A 25,342-nucleotide genomic window follows, 5' to 3' on the forward strand; every position below is an offset into this window, starting at 1 on the left:
CCTTGGGCTAGTTGCACAGTGTCTCTGAACTTCAGGTTTCTCATCTGTGAAAGGGGATATTAAATGCTTACCTTGTACTGCTGTTATGCAAAGTCAGTGAGAGAGCATGGGTAAGCATTTAGTGGGCACTACCTGGATGCTGGCTATTATTATTCAAGCTACAGATGTCAGCCAGGCTAGTTTATCCCTAACCATTCCTTCTCACCTTTTACCAGCTCCTGACCTCAGGTCAGGACTTACACATTCATATTAAATACAGCAAAGGATATATGTTCAACTAATGGGTAAAAAATCATAGAAAATGAAGAAGCAAATATTTCATGTAACATAAATGGTTTACTCAGAATAAGAATAGAGATATTCCTGCTGTTTCAGAAACCAAACATTCAAAATTATTTAAACCCTGAAGGTAATAATGAATCTTTCTAATTTATCAAGGTGATGACTATATTTTGAACTATTCTAGCCCTTCATCATGTTCTAATTAACAATGTCACCGCATCCAACACACTTTTCTCACTAAAGATTGTGTTATTTGGGTTTCATGCATAATATCAAAATACTGGTTCTTGTCCATTAACATTCATCTCTTGGTCCATTAAAGAAAAGAATTAGCAACAATTCTTCTATGAGAAATCATTTCAATTAACATTTCTTAGAAATAAAAAGATATTGGTTAGGAATAAAAATGCTTTTTATTAACAGAGTTTTGATAAAGGGTATTTAGGCACAATATAGTGTATCCACAGACATTAGGCATCTTGGTGGTCAGTTAGCTCATCAACAGCAGTGTGTTAGATCAGTTACTAGCCATTTAAAGCCAAAATAGGCATTAAGCTTTCTAAAAAATTTACATCACATTAATTGGGATTCAACAATAACAATTATTTCAATTTTCTTATAAGTGCAAAACCCAAGCTGAACTTCAGAAGAAAGTGTAAATCTCGTTTCAATGATTTACATTTTATGTAGAAGAGTGTTAAATCCGTCTTTTTTTCAGATAAATTGAGGTATAATTGACAAATGAGATTATAATATATTTAAAAAGTACAATGTGGTGTTTTGACATATATACATTGTGAAAGGATTCCCACCATTGAGTTAATTAATGCAAGCATCATCTCACATATTTATTTTTTGTCTTTTTGGTGAGAATACGAGTTCTACTCTCTTAGCAAATTTCAATTATACAGTACTGTATTGTCAACTATAGTCACCATGTTATATCTTGGATCCTCTAACCTTATCCATCTTATAAGTGTAAGTTTGTACCCTTTTACCAACTTCACCCTATTTCCCCCATCCTCCAGTCCCTGGAAACTGCCATTCTACTTCGTTTCTAGGAGTTTGATCTTTTTTAAGATTCCACACATAACTGATACCATAAAGTTATTGTATTTGTCTGGCTATTTCACTTAGCATAATGCCTTCCAGTTTCATCCATGTTGTCACAAATGGTAGTATTTTCTTCCTTTTTTAAGGCTGAATAATATTCCTGTGTGTGTGTGTGTGTGTGTGTGTGTGTGTGTGTGTGTGTATTACATTTTCTTCATCCATCCATGGATAGGCACTTCAGTTGTCTCTGTAACTTGACTATTGTGAATAATGTTGCAATGAACATGGGAGTATAGATAGCCCTTGAGATAATTATCTCATTTCCTTTGGCTATATACTCAGAAGTAGAATTCCTGGATCATATAGTAGTTCTATTTTTAATTTTTTGAGGAACCTCCTTTCTGTTTTCCATAGTAAACTGGAAATATGAGTTTGCATTCCTACCATCAGTGTACAAACATTCCTTTTACTTTACATCTTCACCAGTATTTGTTATCTTTTCTCTTTTTGATAATAGTCATTCTAACAGGTATGAGATGGCATCTCGTTTTTCATTTGCATTTCCCTAATCATTAAGGATGTTGAGCACATTTTCATGTGCCTGTTGGCCATTTGTCTGACTTATTTGGGAAAAAAATGTCTATTCATAGCCTTTGTCCATTTTTTAATTAGTTCATTTGTTTTTTTGTTATTGAGCTGTATGAGTTCCTTATATATTTTGGATATTAGCCCCTTATTAGATGAATGGTTTGCAAATACCTTCTCCCATTCCACAGGTTGACTTTTCCTTTTGTTGATGGCTTCCTTTGCTGTGCAGAAGGCTTGTAGTTGATGTGTCACACTTGTTGAGTTTTTTATTTTGTTGCCTTTGCTTTTTTTATTTAATGAATTACTTGCTTTACTGAGTTCTTATATGTAGTAGACATTTTTCTCAGAAATTTACATGTATCTCATTTAATGCTTTTAACAACCTAATATAGTATACCCTATTGTTTTGCCCATTTTACTAATTAGAACAAATCAATATAGATATTACCAAATTTTGTAATCTGGGTTATTTTACACGTAGGTGTTAGAACCAACCCACAATGGATCTGACTCCAAATTCTGTAGTCAAAATTACTGTTATATTTTCTCAGTATTTTTCTACATAAACAGTGCCCAGTGCAGAAAGCAAATGATTTTTTTCTAACTTCTACTATGATCCAGTTCAAAAGCTAAAAAATAACTTTGCTATAAATATAGCAAATATGAATGAGGACAATGTAATTCAAGAGCAGCCCGTCCAATAATCCAGTAGGAGTGTTTTATTTGTAGCTTAAAACTCCATGAGATATAACTCACTAGCCTTTGGGTGTATTGATTCCTGTCTTCATTTTAATGAACATAAGAATATTTGCTGAGCCCCACTCAGGAGCAAGGCATAATGCTAGACACCCTGAGAGCTACAAAGAAGAATGAGTCATTGTCCTTCCTGTCATGAACCCTATTATCTATTAGGGTAGAAAGGCCATAAAATGATAAATATTATACAAAGTTATGTAAAATTTCCATATAGTTGGAATGGATGTATGTTTAAGAGAGTCTTGTTTCCCTTCCAAACTTCCAAAAGGGCATAACCAAAATATGCCTACCAAAATATATAAGCAAGAATTTAGGCTGATTTGTTCAGAGCATTACATTAAGTGCAACGAATGTTTTGAAGCAAATGCAGCTACCAAACCGAATTAATAGTTTTCCTCTTAGAATTGTTGCTGCTCCAGCTCCTAAAAAAAGATTTTTAAAAAGGATTATTTGATTGACTTGCCCCATTGTAAAGTATGCACCTGCTGTGAAATGAAGCCATGGAGAAAAAAAAAAGTTGAATAATTTAACTTTTTTATTTGTAAAGATAATCAGGGTTTTTCTGATTACATCTTAACTTCATAAATGTTAAATAACCTATCAGCATCTAGTTGTTGTAAATTATGAAAAGGAGCCTTGCAAGGAATATTAACCAACGAAATCCTTGTTCTTTAGTGAACAAGAAAATGTGTTATGGCAGCTTGTCATTGTGCGACTGGTAACTTTGACACCAAATAACAAAACTGCCATTTGCACTTAGGGTAAATTGGTTCACTTGAGCTTCCACTGCTCCTCTTGCTCTGACATAAATTTATGAACTCGGGAACTAACCAAGTCGTGTGGCTTCCCAGCTGACTTTAACAAATATGCCCATTTCATTTCATTTAGTCATCAGAATACCAGGGGGCTAGGTCGTTTCAGACTCATTGCAGATGGTACAGGGCTTCCAGGAACACAGGAAGCTTTCATGTCACAGTCCTGTAAATGATGACAGTGGAGGGGCCCTCTTTCCTAAATACATGTCAGTGTTTGACATGCTCACAGCTTCAAGGAGCATTTTCTGTTTCAACACTTCATAGGTATATGTAAAGGACATTTATTTCCAATTAACCAAGACGTGAAAAATACATTTTCCAGGTCCATGCCTTGACTGGCCATGTTTAAACCTAGACCAAGGCTATGTCTATATTTGAAATGTAGCAGAAGCACAATTGTGTTCCTTGACCCCCTAGGAGTTCTGTCCTTCTAAGCAGAGAAGTTACTGGAAGCAGACCAGTAGCTATAGACTGAAGACATATGTCAGATGAATTGGAGAAAAGACTGTTCTAAATTACTGCTAGAATTGAAAAATAAAACATCTTCATAGGAATACAGTTTGATTGTATCCAAGTATTCATAAAAAACAAAATTAGATAAAGTATTGTTATAAAGATATTTACCTGACAGAATATAACATTTACTTGTAATTGGAATAGAAACAATATAAAAGGTGAGTTCAGAGTGTTTGAGGACACATAAAACTTTGAGAGTCATAGTTGTGGGTTTCGTTTTGCATTTTGTTCCATTTCGTTTTGTTTTGCTGAAATGTCTGCCATTTATTCAGCATTTTCTATGTTGTAGGAAAGCACTAAAATGTTTTACATGCATTTTCTAATTTAATCCTTATAGCTCTTTATGAGATGGCTGTTAGTATCATCATTTTAGAGAAGAGGCCGGTGTTCATAGAGGTTAGGTAACTTATCAGAAACAAATAAGGGCAGAGGAGGGATTTGATCTGTTTCGTTCCATTCTGTGGTTTGTCTAGTTCAACATGAACGATGGAGTATTTTTCAAATGTGTGTTTGTCAAACTTTTCTATAAAATCTACCCTAGAAACAGAGAAGAAAGAATGAAAATGCAATCCCAGGAGGTCTAGTAACAGCCTAAAGCAATTACCCTAAGCTTGTGATTTCTTCAAGGTCTTGCTTTTTATCTTAAAGATTCATACAAATTTGCCATTGTATTCCAATGTGTTTGTCTTCATCCAAACCTTAGTGTGTTTTATAATTTATCATTAGGGGAAAAATTGGTTTTTTACTAATCTCTTTGGGTAAAGAGTAATATGCTGTTATATTTCAAGATACTAGGTTGCTCTGGAGAAAGCTGACCCCAATAATAGGTTGAATGTCCAGGCAATTCTTTCTGTCTTCATTTTATTATAAATATGTGGGTACAAACAGCAACCTTTTCCCCCCCCCCACGGCTTTACAGACTACGTCAGGGTAACAATAAGGAGAAATTCCCAGCATGTGAGGTAGAATACTGTGCCATTCCCAATGAATGGAAATTTCCATAAACATCTCTTATTGCTGAGATGTCTACCTGCAAACTGAGAAAGTCCCTGATCCGCTCTTCAATCTTTTTTACTACTTTGAACAACAAACTCCAAAGAACATTTTTAGTGGGGGGAAAAAGCCTGATTATACTGTTCTTTATTCTACCTCTAATACAGCACATAGGTTTTCCTTCTCCATTAATGAACCGAGAGTCTCAAATGGTCCCTATAATCAACTCTCTTCATCAACTCTCAAACTTCATTTTAATTATAGCAGTCTTGTTGGAAGCAGTAAAACCATTCCCAGTTTTGTCTTACAGTTCAGAATTAGGCCTTAAGAACCTTTTCTAAATAAACCCATTATGTGTATTCACGAAGCCATTAAAGAGAAAAATAAATTTATTTGAATTTTCTAGGCATTAATCTTTGTCTTTATATCTTTTTTCTTCATGGAAACAAAATAACATAGAAATGCCTATTACTTGAGATTCAGCAGAAACGTGGGCCCAGCCAAATTTTCATCCTGTATCTATAGAAGATTACCCATGATGAATTCATTTTAAAGCAATAGTGAACAACTAAAATTAAGTTGTGTTTTGATTGCATCATGAGTAGGACTTGTTCAACACACTGATTTTGTCAGCGTAAACTCTTTCTGTTGTCATATGGTTAGTTCTGAGGTAACTTTAGAGTTAAAATGACTGACTAGTAAAAGTTCTAATCAGTCAATAACCCTATAATTTTCTAGTCTGGGCCTTTTTAGGAAGAAAAATCCATACCAAATTTTTGTGAACAAGGAAAAGTGGGATTCTGCTGGTTTCCATCACTCAGGCAGTGGGGCCATGCATTTCCCAAATTTTACAGGTCAAACTGATATTCCAGGAAGAGGTACCATGTTTGTCCTTCTCTTGAAAATACTTCAACACAAGTCCACAAACATCCAGGGTGTGTGTGGTTCAGTTTTGGAAACCTGCTCTTCAGAACTTTAAATATTCACCTATAATTTTGTTCCATTAGTGGGAATTTTAATTTTTCCATCACTTTTTTTTTTCCCAGACCTTGAATCAGTGTCCAATACCTGTTCTTTCTGGGTACCCATGTTATCTCAAAATTATCCTCTCCTTTTCCTCCCAGTTGTCCTAATCCAAATCTCCATTACCAAGAGAGAGCATAATATAGAGAGATAAGCTTTGGTATCAGATGGGCCTGAGTTCAACTGTGACTATCCCAATTAATCAATGTGCAATCTGGAACAAATTGTTTGACTCCCCCAAGCCCTGGTTTTCTCATCTTAAAAAAAAAAAAAAAGTAATACAATTTACTTTACAATATTGTCCTGAGGTTTCATTCATTCAGTCAGTCAGTTAACCAACATTTGTTGAGCTGCAACTTTGTGCTAAAATCTAGGCGTTGGAACCACACTGGGGAGAACAGAGTCCCTGACTTTATGAAGTTGACATTCTGGTAGTATTAGATAATGTATGCTATCCTGCATAAAACTGGATTGCAATGAGATGGCTGTTCTTGTTTGGGTTATGGCTGCAACTGAGTAAAAAAAGGCAGGGTCTACTCTAAAAATCTTACCCTAAGGGTTTACTCTAAGGCCTGTCTGTGCCTTAGGAAAACAGAAAGGAAACCCAAGAAGAATAGGTTTGGGAGTGGAAAATATAGTGATTCTGCTTTAGGCCTGTTGAGATTGAGGACTCTGTAAAGTAGGCTGTTGAAAATAGAAATCTGGAATGCAAGAGAGATATAAAGCTGGAGACAGAATTTAAGAATCAATGATAGAATAGCAGTAATTTAAGCTATTAGGGCAAAGATAATTTAACGAGGATGCTCCAATTTAGAACAAAAATTCCCAGTCTGGGTTCAGCGAAATCTAGCATCTTTCCAGGAAACAACTCATCACTCCTGACTGTGATGCATATATCCTTCAGAGACTCCTTATTTTCATCCATCCTGCACCAAATCCTGAGAGCTTCTCTGGCTTTTACTGGCTCTTCCACTCCTTATACATTGGGGGTATATCTACAAAAAACTTTCATTTTATTTTTTTAGACCTCATTTCTCAAGGGTTATTGAGTCCTGTTCTGTTGATTTCATTGTTTCTACAGCCAAGAGAAACATATTTAAGCACTACAAAGGCAAGTAATTAAACCCACAAATGTTATAAGCTATCAGATCAATGAGCAAGCTTAGCGCGATATTCCCTTATATTCTTCATTCAAGGCTCATAGACTCTCCTTGAAAAAAAAAAGTCCATGTTGTTCATGACCAAATAAAACTTACAGGCATTTAATTATATGACTAGATTGTGAAGAGGCTAAGCTGACAAGACCTTCTTTCTTTAGGAAGCATTGTGAAAAATGACAGTTTTTGAACCCAAATTTCATATGTATTTAGGTCCATAAGTCTCCCTGACAAAGTGGACTGTCCTGACTCAATAATTAATGCACTGGGAATTCTCTAGGTAGACTATGATTTGGATACTTTATGGGCTATTATGTCAAGGATCTGTGTCAGACTGGATGCATACACAATGCCTACAGAAAAATTATTGTCACAAGCAAAACTGGTGGGGTTTTTTATGTACTTTAAGAGTAAGTAAGCCTAGCAAAAATATATGACACCATTTCTAGTTCCCTTGTATTTTTTAAGAAGTGGAACGTGCTTTTGTTTTTATTTGCCTGTGGAGTATCCCTTTGAATAGAACTATTATATATACTTCATTTGTTTTTGAAAGTGGGTGATACACATTGTTTTACTTCTGGAATATACATTCATGCAACTGTTCATTGCTACATTCAGTAATACTTAAACTATTTTAAAGATAACATTGCTTTTAAAAGACAAATATTGGTTGGCCATTTTGTATAGCATACCTTTGTGTTTTCTCTTTCTCTCTCTTTAAAGGGATCCTTATCCCCCAAATGCCTGTGGAGTACAATGTCTTACTCAATGCTGGAAGTGTGGCACCTCAGACCACCTCTGTTGGTTATCATCAATCCATCCTTCTGGAAAATTTGGCTCCATTCACACAATATGAGATAAGGATACAAGCGTGTCAAAATGGTGAAAGTCTTTCAAACACTTGTCCTGGGCTTTTATAAAAAAAGCATTTTGTGAAAAAAAAATTCATTAAAAAGGAATAGATTCTTAATTCAAATACAAAGACTAACATATCATTTCTTATTTGTACTGGACTGTTTACCCAGAAAAATCAGAGCCTGCCATTGAGTGAAGCATTATGCATTTCTGCACATTAAATCATGAATATTTAAATATATTAAAATGGTGGTTTTGCAAAGTCTTGTTTTATAAGGCCCTTTAAAAGAAAAACACCTAGATCACATAAGGAATCATTGGTAATATAAAACGAAATAAATATTGTGAAATTTTCAAGAAAAGGTACTCAGTTTGGTTTGTTTTATTTGGGGGTGAGGGGAGGCATTATTTATAAGCTGAGTTACGCTCAAATGAATCTTACGTATTTTATGGTGCTTCCCTGAACCTTATCTCATATACACAGCTTGTCACCCTGAGTTCTATGGCATAGGCTAGTGGTCTATGAAATCATCATCTATCTGAGTGGTCTTGAGGAAGAGCCTCCCTCAGTCCCTTCATCCATCCAAATGTTACATCATATATTGATAAGAGAAGAAAAGATGTAACTCGTATTGGTGTATAAAACATGTTGCTTCACCTTAAAGAGATGTCCCGATCTTATACTCAGCATGTGGTGGCAATCCCGTCTTACATGTGCTTAGGAACTTCTATTTCCAAATGAGTATCAGTTCCCATGGAGTTGGTTAGAATGATGGGTCTGCGATTTTGCTCTGCCTCATCTCCAAACTTGAGTCCATTTGCCCACTTCTCTCTACAAACCAGACCAAAGCATTTTGTTTTAAAGGATGCTGCTTTCTCTGATCCAGTCTTCAGCTAATCAACATAGGACTATTTTAAACCAGTGTTTTCTTTATTTGAATGCAAAATCAACTTCTGCATCTCTATGTCTCTAAAACTATGCTGTGGAGATACAATATTCTTCAAATTGTTTGTTTGATTCCTGTGTGTTGGGAGATGGTAATTATTTCGAAGTGTTGGCAAAAATAAGATATTCTTAAGAATAGTCAAGATGTGCAGGTCACGCACACACTTATGGTATTCAACTATATTATCACTTTCTGGCTAGAATGACTGTAATAAACTAGAGAAACCACAGTTCAGACGAGCATAAGTATTCTTGCCTATGCCTCTATAAACTTGTGGTTACTTAATGGATTTTCCAGAAATGATTCCTTATTTAAATATACATAAAATATATATAATATAGTATATATACATATAACTATATTCAAATTATATAGAGATGTATAGTACTAGTCTAAAATATGTGTACAAGTGTATATATAAAAGTCCAGCTAACATGAGTTCTGTGATCTCCTTACCCTTCTACATGCATATGTAACTCTTTTCGCCGCTTGACAAATCACTAAAGGACTCGTTTTTTTTTTAAAGGAAGTTGTGGAGTTAGCAGTGGGACGTTTGTCAAGACATCTGAAGCAGCTCCAATGGACCTAAATTCCCCAGTTCTTCAGGCATTGGGGCCAGCTTGCATAGAAGTTAAATGGATGCCACCTAAAAAGCCAAATGGAGTCATCATCAACTACTTTCTTCACAGGTAACATTGACTGTTACTATTATTTTAAATTATTGAAAAATGTGTACTATTCCAGGGCTGTAAAAGCAAATACATTTTCTGTTTCTATAAGGTAATGGGTGGGAATTCATGTTTTTGGAGCACGTGCTAGGATCTAAAATTCATACTGGAAGCTTGTACACATTATCCAAGGGGAAAAGCCACAGCTACCACGTGATATGTTTGTTTTGAGCCCTGCTTGAAGGATGAGACCTCTTAGTCCACATCAGCTTTACCTCTGATGAACTTATAGAGCAGTCCTCTAGAGGCCCACTGACCAAGAGAACACAGTCATCCCAGAGAAGGAACCATGTCTGCAATAAGAATTCTAATATTTTACATCGTCTGTTATGTGGAGCTTGGAAAAAAATTTAAGTTTATTTATTTATTTTGAGAGTGAGAGAGAAAGTGAGAGAGAGTGAGAGTGCAGGATTTAGGGACAGGAAGAGAAAGAAGGCAAGAGAGAATCCCTAGTAGGCTCCATGCTGTCAACACAGAGCCCAATGTGGGCCTCAAACCTACCAACCGTGGGATCATGACCAAGAATCAGATGCTTAACTGACTGAGCCACCCAGGCACCCCTGGAAAAACTTTTTATCCTCAAAACAGGGTCCTTTTTGTGTGCAGAAAGAACAGCTCAGCTCTGCAGATACCCTTCTGTTGGAATGAGTTTCCGTTCAACTGGCTAGATGATACTGGGATGTAGTAGATGGTAATGTAGCTTCTTTTCACCACGATGTGCAGGATTTGTTAAATGTATCTACCTAAAATGAAGAAAAGAAGGAAAGAGGGAGGGGAGGGTAAGAGAAGAGACAGAGTAAGGAAGGAGAGACAAGGAGACCATAGGCATTCTGGGTTGAAGTGTATTGTGCTCCCTGGTCCAGTCTTCATCCAATCAACACAGACATAGTTTTAAATTAAAGTTTTCTTTAAATAAGTAACGAATAATGAGGAGAAGAAGGAGAGGGAGAGGGGGAGAAGGGAGAATGGGAAGGAAAGAAAGAAAGAATGGGGGTGGGGGAGAGAATGAACGAACAACCCCAAAGGAGGAAGAAAGAGAGGAGAAAAGGCAAAAGTCAAGAAACAGAAACAGAGTCAAGGAGACAAAGAACCTGTCAACTGAGGGTTTGCTGTCTGACTTCGTCCCTTCAGGCAGCTGTAACAAAAATGGTATCAACTGGGGGGGCTTATAAACAACAAACATGCATTTCTCACGGTTCTGGAAGCTGAGAAAACACAAAATCAAGGTGCTGACAGATGTCATGCTTGGTGAGGGCCCACTTGCTGGTTCATACACAGCTGTCATTTCACTGTGTTCTCACCATGGTAGAAGCAACGAGGCAGCTCTGTGAGTCTCTTTTATGAGGACACCCACCCTACCATGAGTTTCCATTCTCATATCCCAATCACTTCCCAAATGCCTCATCTTACACCACCACCTCGGGAGTTTGGAATTTGACATATGAATTAGGGGTGGAGGAGATGTCCACAACTTAACCGTCTAAGACAATAAGGACACCATGTAAGGCAGGGACCAGCAGACATAAAGGATCTGCAGGCTGAAAACCCCTTCCAAAAGCAATGTATTCACATCAGGCAAACAGAGAAAAACACATTCTTTCCCAGACCCTCAGCCCTCCTCTAACATCGTTTGTTAGCATCTCATGTCTTCCCCTGTTTGGTCCTGTGCTCTGAAAACATCGTGAAACTTCGCTTAGGATCCTCTTGCAACGTTAGGTGTTGAAACCCTTTGATACAGGTCAATCTTCAATCATGAGTGAGGGTTTGTAGGAAAATTATGAAGAGAAAGTATTATTGCCTTTCTGGTTATGTAAATGACACTGCCCAAGACAAACAAGCCAAATTTCTTCTCAGCAAACATTAATTTGAAGAATAATATTTCTGATTCAAATACACATGAACACGTAAAAATGGCTAATGCGAATTTACATTTTACGCTAAGCACATTAGTGCAGGCTCTAAAATACCCATCCTCTTGGAATAGTTTTCTTTCATCTACTTAATGCTAATTGTATGAGAAAAGCACATCAAATTCCTATTCTGAATAAAGGGAAATAAAGTATCTGTTATAGACCAGGACGTGGCTTCACTCTGTTGGTTTTGTAAATAAAGCTCATGATTACAGTGACTATTCCATGGCAGCCTTAGAGAGGGAAAACAGGAAATATAATGCAGAAAGCCCGCTTCAATGAAAAATACTGTAAATTGAATTTGACAGCATTTGATGGCATTTGATTATTCTAGTCACAGCCAAACAATGATATAAAGAGTAATATGAAACAGAATGTGTTACTGCCTAGCGGACTCAAAAGCAATAAACCTTCCTCCAATGTGACACAATCACTTCACAATCATAATTGTAGCCTGTTTGATACCTCTGAGTACAGCAGAAGGGCACTGACTGACATAGATACATTTTGTTTTTTATTTAAAGTGAAATGAAAATGGCGCACTGGGGCTCCAGATACAATCGTTATATTCACCTACATAGGCATGAATCACTTGGCGGTTATTTCAGCTGAAGTTTAAATGTGCTTAGACAACAACAATATCAAATTTTTCTTAGATAGCTGCAAAAAAAAAATCAGAAATTTGTAAGGACAGGAATAGAATGTAGACACATAGCTCTTTTTCATTCTGGGACTACATAGAGCCCCTTATATAGTTATAGCCACAAGCCTGCAGTATTTCTGGGGAGGTTATGGCATGTAATTTCTGCTTCATCATTTGCCTCCTCTTTCTTCTATCGCCACCAAAGGAAATACATTTAACTCAAACCAAAGACAGGGTTTGGCCTATGCAGATATTTTCATTAAATTGCAGGAAGCCAACTTGCCAATCCCATTTTGAAAATACTTGTCACTCTGCTCTCTCCAACTCCCTAAAGCACGGCCCCTCAGTAATTTCCTTCTATTGTTTAGAGACTGCCTCTAGATATCATCCTATTAAAAAGTGTCTGTGCTCATAAAGGGATGTTGATGACTGGACAAAACAAAACCAAATAACCTAGGAAGGATATGATTATTAATGCAATTGCTTCTGTTCAGTTTACCTGTTACTTTTTTTATTTTATTTAGGCTACTTTGTTGATGAATGTGAGCTACAAAAGGGATTCCCACAGTAGGGACAACATTAATGTTAGTGTTTTTGCAAACTGTTTACTGATAGAGTATAGACAAGGCCATCTTGGGCAGTTGCTTTCTCCTCATAGTATATTTGGATTGTATAATAAAGATTTTTCAGTATTCCCCCTTTATCTTATAACTTTGTAAATGGCAAAATCCAGCTACAAAATCCGACTTCCATCTACAAAATCCACCAAATACTTTTTTTCTTAGGACTCTACAAAACACTTAATAAAATGACCTCCCACCAGGCGCTTCCGTTTTAATAGAGACAAAATTGCATCAGGTTTATTCTCATAAACCATCTCTTTAAAGAAGTACAAAGGTTGATCGATGTGCAATAAGAAAAATATATATACGGTATCTTGGACTATAAAAGTCAAAATGGATAACGAGCACCCCTTCTGAGTATTTAAATAGTAAGGTTTTGAAGGATAAAACCTAAGGTAGTTTGGCTGGATGGATAATATTGAAGAATATTCAAAGCAGGGAACCACAAGTAATAATTTTCTAGAATGGATGATTAAACTGATTGAGTAAACTAAGAAAAGAGTGTATTGACTTAAAAGTGAAGGAACTTTAATGCAGTCAATTCATTTTGTGTGGAAAGATAGATATGGAGATGGAAATAGATGATAGATAGATAAATAGATAGATGATAGATACATACATACATACATACATACATATGTTCATATCTACTGTGAGATCTGAGCCCTGTTATGAAGAACTTTTACTATTATAGGAGATATAAATTTAACTAAGCAAACAAACAGAAAAAGAGAAATATAATGTGAAAAATATAAATATTTACCAGAAACTTTATAAGAGAGAAAGATTCTTTTTGTCTGGAATATTTAGGGAAGACTTCATTCATTCATGGATGAAGTTGATGTCATTGGGACTTGGCCTTACAAAATAAAAATTTATGGGGCGCCTTGGTGGTACAGTCAATTAAGCATCCAACTCTTGGTTTCAATTCGGGTCATGATCTCTCAATTCATAAGTTCAAGCCTTGCATCAGGCTCTGTGATGACAGAGCGGAACCTGCTTGAGAACCTGGCTCCCTCTCTTTCTGCCTCTCCCCAGCTCATACTCCCTTTGTCTCAAAAATAAGTAAATAAACACTTTAAAAAATAAAAATTTAGTGGTGATTATTAGAAATAGTTTGGTTGGGAAAAGTTTTAACCAGACAGAATATTACAAAGATTATTTATCCTTTCTCTATGACTTACCCAAGGCATATAAAATTTCTATCAATAAAAGTAAATACTATTAATTTTACTATACAAAATATTTCTGCTTTCTTTTTTATAGTTTCCCTTACATAAGAGGAATCATATTGTTCATGCTGTTCTGCAATTTTCTTTAGAGCATTTGTCTGCTCACACACACACCTCATTTCTCTTAATGACTCAACTATATTTTAACCAGTCTTCTACCGATGGCAAAATAGGTGATTTCCAAGTTTTCATTACAGCAGCAATTTTCAAAAAACACCTGTACAATAAGCATGTGAAGGATTATTCTTAGTACTAGAAGTGCAGGGTCAAATTTTGTACATTTAAAATTTTTAGAGTTTGCTAAATTATCTCTAAAAATGGTATATAAGGTTTTTAACTCTGAAAACTGCTGTCAATAGTGGGTCTGATCAATTTTTCAAATCTTTGCCAGTTCAGTATTTTAAACGGCATGTTATTACTGTTTTAATTAAAATTTTGGTCATTATAAGTGAAGTTATTCATTTATTTTAAATATTTACCTGCTATTTGTATGTATGTGTATTATATATTATGCACCCTTAGATTATTGTCTTTTTTTGTTTCTCATTAATTTGTCTATGCTCTTTATATAGTAAGGAAATTCTCCCTTTAATGATCCTATTAAAATAACACATCAATTATTTCTTCCAGCAACTTTATGGGTTCTACTCATTATATCTAAGTGTAGACTTGATTTTGTTTTAAAGAATGAGACAAGAAATTTATGCATTTATTTTTAAAAAAACTAGTTTGTCAACATTGTTTTATACCTCACTGACTTGAAATGCCACCTGTACAAAATTCCCTGCTATCATCTGGTCCATTTCAGAACTTTGTATTCTGTTTCATTTATAGTAGAGAGGATTTTAACAAGCAGAGCCTGATGGCAAAGATGTCTCTTGTGAATAATATTAATAGAATGAACAAAATTCCCAGTGCTGAAAGCATAGTGTTCAAGTAATGATCAGGCTTGGCTGGAGCCTTTGTTATTTGTAGGGTAAATTTTGACAGTTTGATGGTAGATTTTAGAAGACTTGGAATACCAGGCTAAGGAATTTAGATTTTTTATTTGGAGGTAATGTAAGCCATTGTAAGTTTGTGGTAAAAGAAACAATCTGATAAAGTGGACAGAGTGTGGCATTGGTCGACAGAAAGAAGATATGGCTTCCAGGCTCTGGGTCCACCACTTACTGGTTATGTGACCTTGGGTATGTCACTATAATCCCCAAGTTTCATTTTTATGTAAAGTTAGGTTAATAAACATAGAGAATAACACCCTAGAATTTTGTAAGAATTAAATGAAATAATGTATGTGAACATACTATGTTAAACATGAAGCATGATAAAAGTGGGAAGTCATCCTAGATGTACAATAAAGATTTACCATGCTGAGGGCGCCTGGGTGGCTCAGTGGGTTAAGCATCCAACTCCAGCTCGGGTCATGATCTCATGGTCTTTGGGTTGGAGCCCCACATCAGGCTCTGTGCTGACAGCTCAGACCCTGGAGGCTGCTTCGGATTCTGTGTCTCCCTCTTTCTGCTTCTCCCTTGCTCCCACTCTCCCACTCCCACTCCCCAAAAATAAATAAACATTAAAAAAATTTTTAAATAAAAAGAAGATGTACCATGCTTTAGGAAGATGAATCTGGCAGTTACAGATATTTAAGGACAAGGAAGAAGATTCCTGATAATAAATGAAGCAGATTGCACAACAGTGTGTCTAGTATGAGTCTGTTTTTCCTTAAATACATAGAATTTTTTTTTTACGTATATGTGTATAAAAAATGTCTAGAATGCTTAATACAAACAAAAAAAAGTTAACTATGCTTATCTCCCAGCGATAGGTTAAGCACAATCCTTTCAAATACAGATCTTCCTGGACTTACGAAGGGATTACATCCCAATAAACCATTGTAAGTTGAAAATACTATCAGTTGAAAATGCATTTGATACACCGAACGAACCAAGCATCATGGTTTAGCCTCGCCTATTTTAGACGTGCTCAGAACACCTACATTAGCCTAGAGTTGGGCAAAATCAGCTAACACAAAGCCTGCAGTATATAATAAAGTGTTGAACATCTCATGTAATTTATCGAACACTGTACTGAAAATGTAAAACAGAATGGCCGTATGGGTACAACAGGATTGTAAGTATGCAGTTGTTTACTCTGTGGTGTGGCTGACCGCGAGCTGCCACTCGCTGCCGTACCCCCAATTCTGAAAGACCACCCTCCAGCATACTGCTAGCCCGGGAAGAGATCGAAATTCAGAATTTGAAGTGCAACTTCAACAGAATGCTTATCACTTTCACATCATCATAAAGTTGAAAAATTGTAAGTTGAGCCATCATAAGTTGGGAACTGCCTGCACTTGTGTTGTTGTTGTTGTTTGGTTTTTGTTTTGGGGTGGGGGGGTTTTTGCTCATCCATAGTTTCTAATTACTTTTCACAATGAATGTATAATATGGTGTGATAAAGACAAAATAGGAAATTCAGTTAGTCCAGATGCAAATCTAGCACCACCCTGTCTATGATTTTCCTATCTCTCTCTCTCTCTGTGAACATCATCATCACTCTCTATTGCAGTCAAGTTCTCCTTGGGAAACAGAAACCACTACAGGCTTTTTTATTATTTTCATTTAGAGACACAGCACTCTCTAAATGGGAGGGGACAGAGAGAGAGAGACAGAGACAGAGACAGAGACAGAGAGAATCTTAAGAGGTTCCATGCTCAGTGCAAAGCCCAATGAGGGGCTCAATCTCACGACCCTGGCATCATGACCTGAGCCAAAATCAGGAGTCCAGTGCTCAACTGACTGAGCCACCCAGGCACCCTTAACCTCGACAGTCATTTTAACTGAAAGAACTTAACATAAATAATTGTTAACTAGTTGTAAATTTGTTAACCGGGTAGTTGAAAGGTTAAAAAGTGAACTCTCAGATATCATGCAGGTGGCTACAACAAGGAAACAGCAACTACCCTCGGGATTGAGGGAACCAAGCGAGGCAGCTAAAATTCTTAAAACTCAGAAGTTAGAGGGGGACACCCCGATGCTGGGATCCAGACAGCTGAGGAGGCTGCTTCTAGCTGATGCAGGTGTCTGGGGAGGAGGCATGAGATGAAGCTGTTTTTCCAAGTGTTATTAAAAGTTCATACACAAACTTCTTGTAGGAAGGAAGGATTTGTTACTTTCAGGGTGAAAAATCCTTGCTAAAGTGATGCTTACCTAATCAGCATGCAAACAGGAAGCAAAGAGGAAGGAGCCAGTTCCTTTTTCCTTTCAGCTTTCTGATCTTCCTCTGGCGCCCCCTGTTGGCCTAGCCCAACAGAGTCAGCCGGCAAAGCAGAAATGCCATCGTATAGTCCTGGCTCCACTCTCAAAAAGCCAAATATAGAAGGATAGGGTTGTTGCTCAGAGACAACTTAATAACAGGCACATTTTTTCTAGTTGGCAGGTTTCACAGAATTTTGGTCTCTTCTTGTCAACCAGTCATCCAATCATTGCTCAAAAACAATATTTATTGTTTAATATAGTGTGCCATGCTTCCCTAGGTGCTGAGAATATATAGAGAAGTAAGAGAGATTCTTTGCCTTCAAGGAGCTTGTAGTATGGTATAAAAGATAGAAAAAAAGAAATTATATTACAGAATAGTGTGACAAGTGAATCAATAAAGAAAAGACTTAACACATAGGAGGATGTGATAATTCTACTTGAGAGAGAAGCAAAGGAAAGACTTCCTAGAGAAAGTACTCTGGTGGAGCTTTAAAAGATGAATTGGAGGGGCGCCTGGGTGGCTCAGTTGGTAAGCATCTGACTTCAGCTCAGGTCATGATCTCGCAGTTTGTGAGTTTGAGCCCCGTGTTGGGGGAGCCTGCTTCAGATTCTGTGTCTCCCTCTGTCTCTGCCCCTCCCCCACTCATGCCTCTGTGTGTGTCTCTCTCTCAAAAGTAAATAAACATTAAAAAAAAATTTTTTTAAGATGAATTGAAGTTAGCCTATAGAAGGGGGAAGAAGAAAAGAGTATGGAGCAAGGCACTGCAGAACAGGATTAGCATATCAAAGCCACAGAAGCCTGAACAATCATGGAATATAAAAGAACTATAGGCAAGCATTTGATTATGAGTGGAATATAAAATAGAATCGAAATCTGGAACATGAAGGGGCACCTGGGTGGCTCAGTCAGTTAAGTGTCCAACTCTTGATTTAGGCTCAAGTCATGGGATCAAGCCCCATGTTGGGTTATGCACTGTCAGCCCAGAGCCTGCTTGGGATTCTCTCTCTCCCTCTCTCTTTGCCCCTCCCCCATGCGCTCTCTCTTTCTGTCTCTCTCTCTCTCTCTCTCTCTCTCTCAAAATAAATAAGTAAACGTTTAGAAAAAAAGGAAGTCTGGAACATTAAGCTGCAGCGGTAAGCACAGGCCAATTGCATGGCAAATCATTAATGTTTTAAATGGGATTAAGTCTTAACATTTGTGGATGATCTTTGATGTCTCCTCCCCCGCACCAGAGTATCCACTCACTCCACAATGCTGGTTGATTCAACATTCACATGGCATTTTATAAATCACCTGTGTTTCCATTTCCTGTATAAGGTTATTGACTCTAGCTTACAAAGTGAAATGGAAACTAGAGAGCACAGGTGAGTTTTTCCCAAGGTCATCTAATCAGGTGGTTGTAGGCCTGGACCTACAATCTATCTTCTCTGACTACAGGTATTTGGGGTTTTATATTTATTTATTATTTTTATTTTAATGTTTATTTATTTTTGAGAGACAGAAACATAGTGTGAGTGGAAGAGGAAGGAGACAATACAGAAAGAGAGGGAGACAATCCAAAGCAGACTCCAGGCTCTGAGCTGTCAGCACAGAGACCAACACGGGGCTCAAACCCAGGAACCATGAAATCATGACCTGAGTCAAAGTCGGAGGCTCAACCAATGTAGCCACCTAGGTGCTCCTGGGGTTTTATATTTAAATCAACATTCTTGTTATTCTTCATGAGATGAGGGTGGCAGTTTCATAATACTAAATTGCTGTGAGAAATAAACTGAGTTATAGGGTTTTGCTTTAGTTGTTTTTAAAGACAAGTCCTGAGAATTGTTGGCAGAGAATGAGGGTTAAGATGTTTCTCTTTAAAGGTTATATACTACATTAAAAAAATATAAGTATGAATATCCTTTAAAATATATGGTTCCTGGGGTGCCTGGGTGGCTCAGTTGGTTGAGTGTCCCAGTCTTGATTTCAGCTCAGGTTATGATTTGAGATTTCAAGCCCCGCACCAGGCTCTGTGCTGACAGCTCGGAGCCTGGAGCCTGCTTCAGATTCTGTGTCTCCCTCTCTCTTTGCCCCTCCCCAACTTGCATTCTGTCTCTCTCTCTCCTAAAAATAAATAAACATTAAAAAAAAATTTTTTTTTTAATATGGTGCCTAGGGTGCTGGTGGCTCAGTTGGTTGAGCGTCCAGCTCCTGATTTCAGCTCAGGTCATGATCTCACAGTTTCTGAGATCAAACCCTTCATGGGACTCTGTACTGACAGCTTAGAGCCTGCTTGGGATTCTCTCTCTCTCTCTCTCTCTCTCTACCCCCCTACCCCTCCCCTGCTCTCGCATGCATGCTCTTTCTCTCTCTGTCTCTGTCTCTCAAAATAAATATATTCTTTAAAATAAAATATGTAGTTCCTAGTTTTCATAGTTATTTTGGTTTTCTTCTTAGTGTTAAACAACATTAAATTAACTGTAGTTGGAAAAGAGCATAATTGAAGTATCTCCCAAATGAGTTTAAGCATAGAATAACCGTTTGGCTATTTGGGAAGACTGAAAATGTGATTTCCCTAAACACAGACTGTTTAGGAGGAAACACTTCCAGTTAGTTGAAGCCTAAATCCTACATGAATTAGGAATAATTGTGATCTACGTAACCTCTTCTGTTCCAAGTGTATTCAGACATAAAGATATTCTATTTTTTACCACCACAGATGGAGCATTTACCCCAACACAGTATTAATTTATTGAGTATTCAATAGTGGCAAGAAATACTTCATCAGGCTGCACCCTGTAACTGCTTTGGTGGATAAACTTGAAGCTAACATAATTTTTAACCTCTTAGAGATGTTTAAAAGTCACACTTTCAGGCAATGTTTTAAAAGAATGTCACAGCCATGGCTACACCTCAATGCGGGGATTCATGAGAATTTAATAAAAATTAACTGAATCGTCATAGAAAGGATGAAGCCAGACAAAACAGAAAATCTTACTTCCCGGTAGAAGTTTATGTTTGTTTGCTGTATTATGTTCCTTGCAAACACCTTTTAAAAACTCACTGAGGGGAGTCCTTGGCTGTGAGCCCTGTGGTCCTCATTAGAATGGATCCCTCCCAATGACACACCTGGTGCCTAGTATCTGCAGCAAGTACAAAGGCCAAACCCTGCAAACCTACACTGAGTGCAGAATCTGGCCCACGCATGGTGGCGAGGAATAATGAGGTGGGTTGCCGACCATAACTGCAGGTCACTGAGTGGCATCTCGGAAGCCTCTGTAGCCTCCAGCGGGAGGCTTGTCATTGCTCGTGCTTAGGTCATTGTGATTGATCCACTTGAGGATCCTCAAATTCCCAAAGCCGAGTATTTTAAATACCCTGCCTTTTTGTGAGAGGTACTGTCATTTACTTTGTCTTAATAACCCTTTCCGTGTTGATGGCTAATCTGATATGGCAGCATGTGAGTATCCTGGCATCTGAAGAGGATGTTCATTAAATACTCCTAACGGCCTGGAAAATACTGCTCTATCCATCAGTCTCTCTCTACTACAGAGTAGAAGCTAAGTAGGAGAGGTTCATCTCTTTGGTACATTCTTCCCCAACCTAGTAAGTAAAAGAGTTAATAGAGATGAGGCGAAAGTGCAGACAACCATGGAATTACGTGTGTTGTGGCCATTCATTCAAAAAGAAGTATTGAATTTACTGAGCTAGATGCTGGGCACACAGAAATAGACCAAATGGTCCATGATTCCTCAGGAACTTCCCCTTCCGATTAGGTCTGCGTCATGATTTTATTATTTATTTATTTATTTATTTATTTATTTATTTATTTATTTTTGCATCATGGTTTTACATTCAGATGAGCAAATAACTGTTCCAAATGAAATATCAGATATTTGGGGCCATACTGACAATTCCATTTCTCCTACTCAGATGTTTAATGCTCTATATATTGAGTACCGAAATAGTTTGCCTTCGTTTTCACAGCAGTAATATCTACTGATGGGACTAAACAATCCCTTTCTCAGGCAGTTGAAAGAATTTTTTCAGCATACTCTGCATTTTACTAGGTCTTGGAGAAGACATCTAATAGGAATTTGACTTTTGCCCTTTAAAGATCTCTAGAGCAAATCGATATTACATAATTTATCATGTTATTTTCATTAATTTACATTTAGCTCAATCTTCTCCACTCCACTTTTTACCTTTGCCCCTGGTACAAGGCATGGTGTATATTAAGTGCTCAGTAAAGGTTTGTTGATCACTACAAGAAAGATTGGTCCTTACTTCGAAGGGTTATGGCTTAATTGAAGAAGAGAAAATTCAAATGAAGATAAAATACATGAGATGCAGGAAATGAATTTTAAATATGTTTTAGGAGCACCTGGGTGGTTTAGTCAGTTGAGCATCTGACTGTTGATTTCAGCTCGGGTCATGTTCTCACGGTTGATGGGTTCGAGCCCCATGTCAGGCTCTGTGCTGACAGTGCAGGACCTGGCTGAGATTGTGTCTCTCCCTCTCTTTCTGCCTTTCCCCTGCTTGCTTGGGTGTGCTCTCTCTCTCTCTTCCTAAATAAATAAATTAGTTAATTAAAATTTTAAAAATATGTGTGTTTTAAATATCCTGGAAGCAGGTGCAAAATCACATTGTACCAGGTGGAAGAGAATAAGAACCATGGCTTCGCCTCATCAGTCTCATCCTTCAGTGTGCTAGCCTGGGCTTTTTTGCATGAAGATCTTGTGGTTCCATGAGCGGCAAGGGGGTCAACCTCAGCGTACAAACACTTTCCAGGTCTCCACATGCATCATATTTGCTGCTGTCCTATTGACAACGAGAGTCCCATGGCCATGTTTAGAGTGAGCTTGAGAGCACATTAGCAATAGACATGGGGATACAGGGAGACAAATCAGGATACTTAGTGCAATCCGTCTACCACAGAAGGGTCAGAATTCCCAATAATATCAACTTTTAATAATTGTATATGGTGTAACTTCCAGTTGTGCAAAAAATTAAATTGGGCCATGTACCTGCATGTACACATGCATACACTTGCACACATGTACATAAACATATAGACAGAGATCCAAAAAGAATTTTTACATGTGTTAATAGTGCTTATGTGTACGCTTCTGATTTTTTTAAGTTTTTAAATAATGTATGTGTTTCTGCATATTCCATGTGCAATTTTTTTAAGGAAACATTTCTAATGTAATATGACAAGACATAATTATGGGCGGTGTTACACTGTTTAAATGTTTTTATTTCTTCTGTATTTTACATGTTTTCTATGAAATATATGCATTCTTTATGATTAGCCAAATATATATAAAACCTACATTTAAAAAATGATATCGAGCCAGTCCTCTTGCATATTCTTTCATCTGGTCTTCATTAGGACACCAGAAAGGGACAGTTGAGCTGATAAATTTTTCTGAAATGCAATTTCTTTTATTTTTTTTTATTTTTTTAATGTTTATTTATTTTTGAGACAGAGAAAGACAGAGCCTGAACGGGGGAGGGGCAGAGAGAGAGGGAGACACAGAATCTGAAGCAGGCTCCAGGCTCTGAGCTATCAGCGCAAAGCCTGATGTGGGGCCCGAACTCACGAGCTATGAGATCATGACCTGAGCTGAAGTCTGATACTTAACCTACTGGGCCATCTGGGCGCCCCTGAAATGCAATTTCTTAGTCTATGTGCAAACGTCTTTTGAAATGTGCAGCTGTTCCTGATTGCCTTTCTGGCTTCCTTTCAGACGTCTTGCCGGCATCGAAGCAGAGTCCCTTTTGTTTGTCTGGTCAGAAGGAGCCCTTGAATTCACCGATGCTTCAGATACTCTGATGCCTTTCACATTCTATGAATATCGGGTCAGAGCCCACAACTCCAAGGGCTCAGTGGAGAGTCTGTGGTCATCGGCACGGACTCTGGAAGCCCCACCTCAAGATCTGCCAGCACCTTGGGCACAAGCCACCAGTGCTCATTCAGTTCTGCTGAACTGGACAGAGCCACGATCCCCCAATGGCATTATCTCCCAGTACCATGTGATCTACCAAGAGAGACCATATGATTCTACATTTAACATCTCTACTGTGCATGCTTTCACCGTGATGGTAAGAACTTAGAAAGAAAGAATAACAGATACTTAGATTATCTGATTAATATGTTGAAATTTATTTTTTTTTATCCAGCTTATTGTTTTTCTTCAGTTAGAGCTTAAATACATTAAAATCTTTCACATGTGAAAAAGAGCAATGTAGTCATAAGGAGGGATAAGATACTGAACTGAGTCTAAGGGATATTGGAGACCAGTTTGCAGGCCACAGTTAGTTTGCTATTACCTCAAGTAAGTAAATGAATCTTTCTCTGTGTGATTTCCAAATCCATGAAATGGGGATACTAAATGTGTCTCTGTATAGCTCATGGGGATGAGGCACCGATGAAATTAGACAGATATAAGATAGATACAGATAAAGGATACAGATATAAATACAGATATAGATACAGATATAGAAAAATATGGATATAGATACAGATACAGATAGAAAAAGATACGGATACAGATTCAGATACAGATACAGATATAGATACATGTGGTATTACTATCTCCTTGAGAACAAAGAAAGTTAAATTTCTAGATCTATCTGGATAATATAGCTATAGATATCACATGCACTATAACTCAGTGGTGATTTTTCTGGGTTGATCACCTCTGGCCCATAGCACAGTTTAATTGAGTTCACCTAGTATCTTCTGAGATCTTTCTTTAAATCTGACATAGCTTAATGTTCTATGGGAGAAAGAAATGGAAACAGGTTGGTTCTTTTATCAGGGAGCATTCTCGTTTATAATTACTGCAGAGATGAGAATTGAACATAAGAAAAATCTGAGAGAAGTAGTGGATTATAGCCTGTAATATCCACGACACCGGGATTCAGATCCCAAACTCCACCATCTCCTAGCCATAAACCACAATATAAGAGAGAATATTATATACAAAAGTGTTAGTCAAGAAATGCTCCGAAAGGCCAGCAGGAAACCCTCATACTGAAGAGGCTTCATGGAGAAGATGAAACTTGTGGTCTTAGTAGTTAGATACATACAGTTTTCAAAATGTGCCAAGACCTTGGTAAATATGAAAACCTCTCTTAAAAAGTGAAGAGACAGCCTAAAGTATTATTTTCAAAGAGCAGACCATGTTTCTATACCGCTAATTGAGGCAGCCCAATATACATGAAGTATAACATCCATCAAAATGTCTACATAATAATGAGCAAACATATTTTAATGAAACTCCAGAAGAATAGTTGTAAATGAATAGTTTATAGTACAGTATTTTCTCTCTGTCCTTATGTTCACTTTTCTCACTTGACCAAAAAATAAGCAGTCTGTGAATTAAAGAGACAATATTAAAGAAATCCTTATTTTATTTAGAATTCAGAATTGGTACTTTATTTTTTATGTGACATTTAATTTTCTTTGTAGATAAGGGTCTTTCATATGACATCTTTCTACAATCTTCCTTATAAGCATTAAAAGCAGTGTTCTTAAGGGCAGAAGACCTTTTTTAGTTGATACTTGATCTATGGAGAAATCTCTTCCTTCTCACCATATCATTGGAATTAGTGTCCTGAACTTCCACCCTGAAAGTTAACTACTGAAAAATAAAGTAAAAATACTGAAAAACTCTTGACAGGAGCTTTCTGAATGAGGCACCTTAATTTAAAAGTATTTTTATTGTAAGTACCAATATTGCAATAATTAAACCTCTGATTTTGAAGCATGGCTTTCAGAAGCCTGAGCCTAAACATTTAATGTCCCCAAACAACTCTATTGGAATTCTCTTATGGAGTACCCTCTACATCATTCCTTCATAGCCAATTTCATTTCACAACACCAGATTTAAAGTATACAATGAACTCTGTCTTGTATTTAATCTGCCAGGTTCTGTTTTTATCACACCAAAAAGTTCCTGAAAAAGAGGAAGGCCTA

General features: G+C 37.1%; 1 protein-coding gene across 1 annotated transcript in view; it reads left to right on the forward strand.

Annotated features, from left to right (window-relative positions):
- Positions 1-25,342, forward strand: part of USH2A (usherin) — a 725,654-nt gene that overhangs the window by 605,214 nt on the left and 95,098 nt on the right. The window contains exons 58-60 of the mRNA XM_015077386.3: positions 7,907-8,065; positions 9,512-9,674; positions 23,109-23,463. Of these exons, the coding sequence (XP_014932872.3) occupies positions 7,907-8,065; positions 9,512-9,674; positions 23,109-23,463 (677 nt within the window). The remainder of the gene's footprint in view (positions 1-7,906; positions 8,066-9,511; positions 9,675-23,108; positions 23,464-25,342) is intronic.

Source organism: Acinonyx jubatus, chromosome E4 (assembly GCF_027475565.1).
Source record: "Acinonyx jubatus isolate Ajub_Pintada_27869175 chromosome E4, VMU_Ajub_asm_v1.0, whole genome shotgun sequence".
Lineage (NCBI taxonomy): Eukaryota > Metazoa > Chordata > Mammalia > Carnivora > Felidae > Acinonyx > Acinonyx jubatus.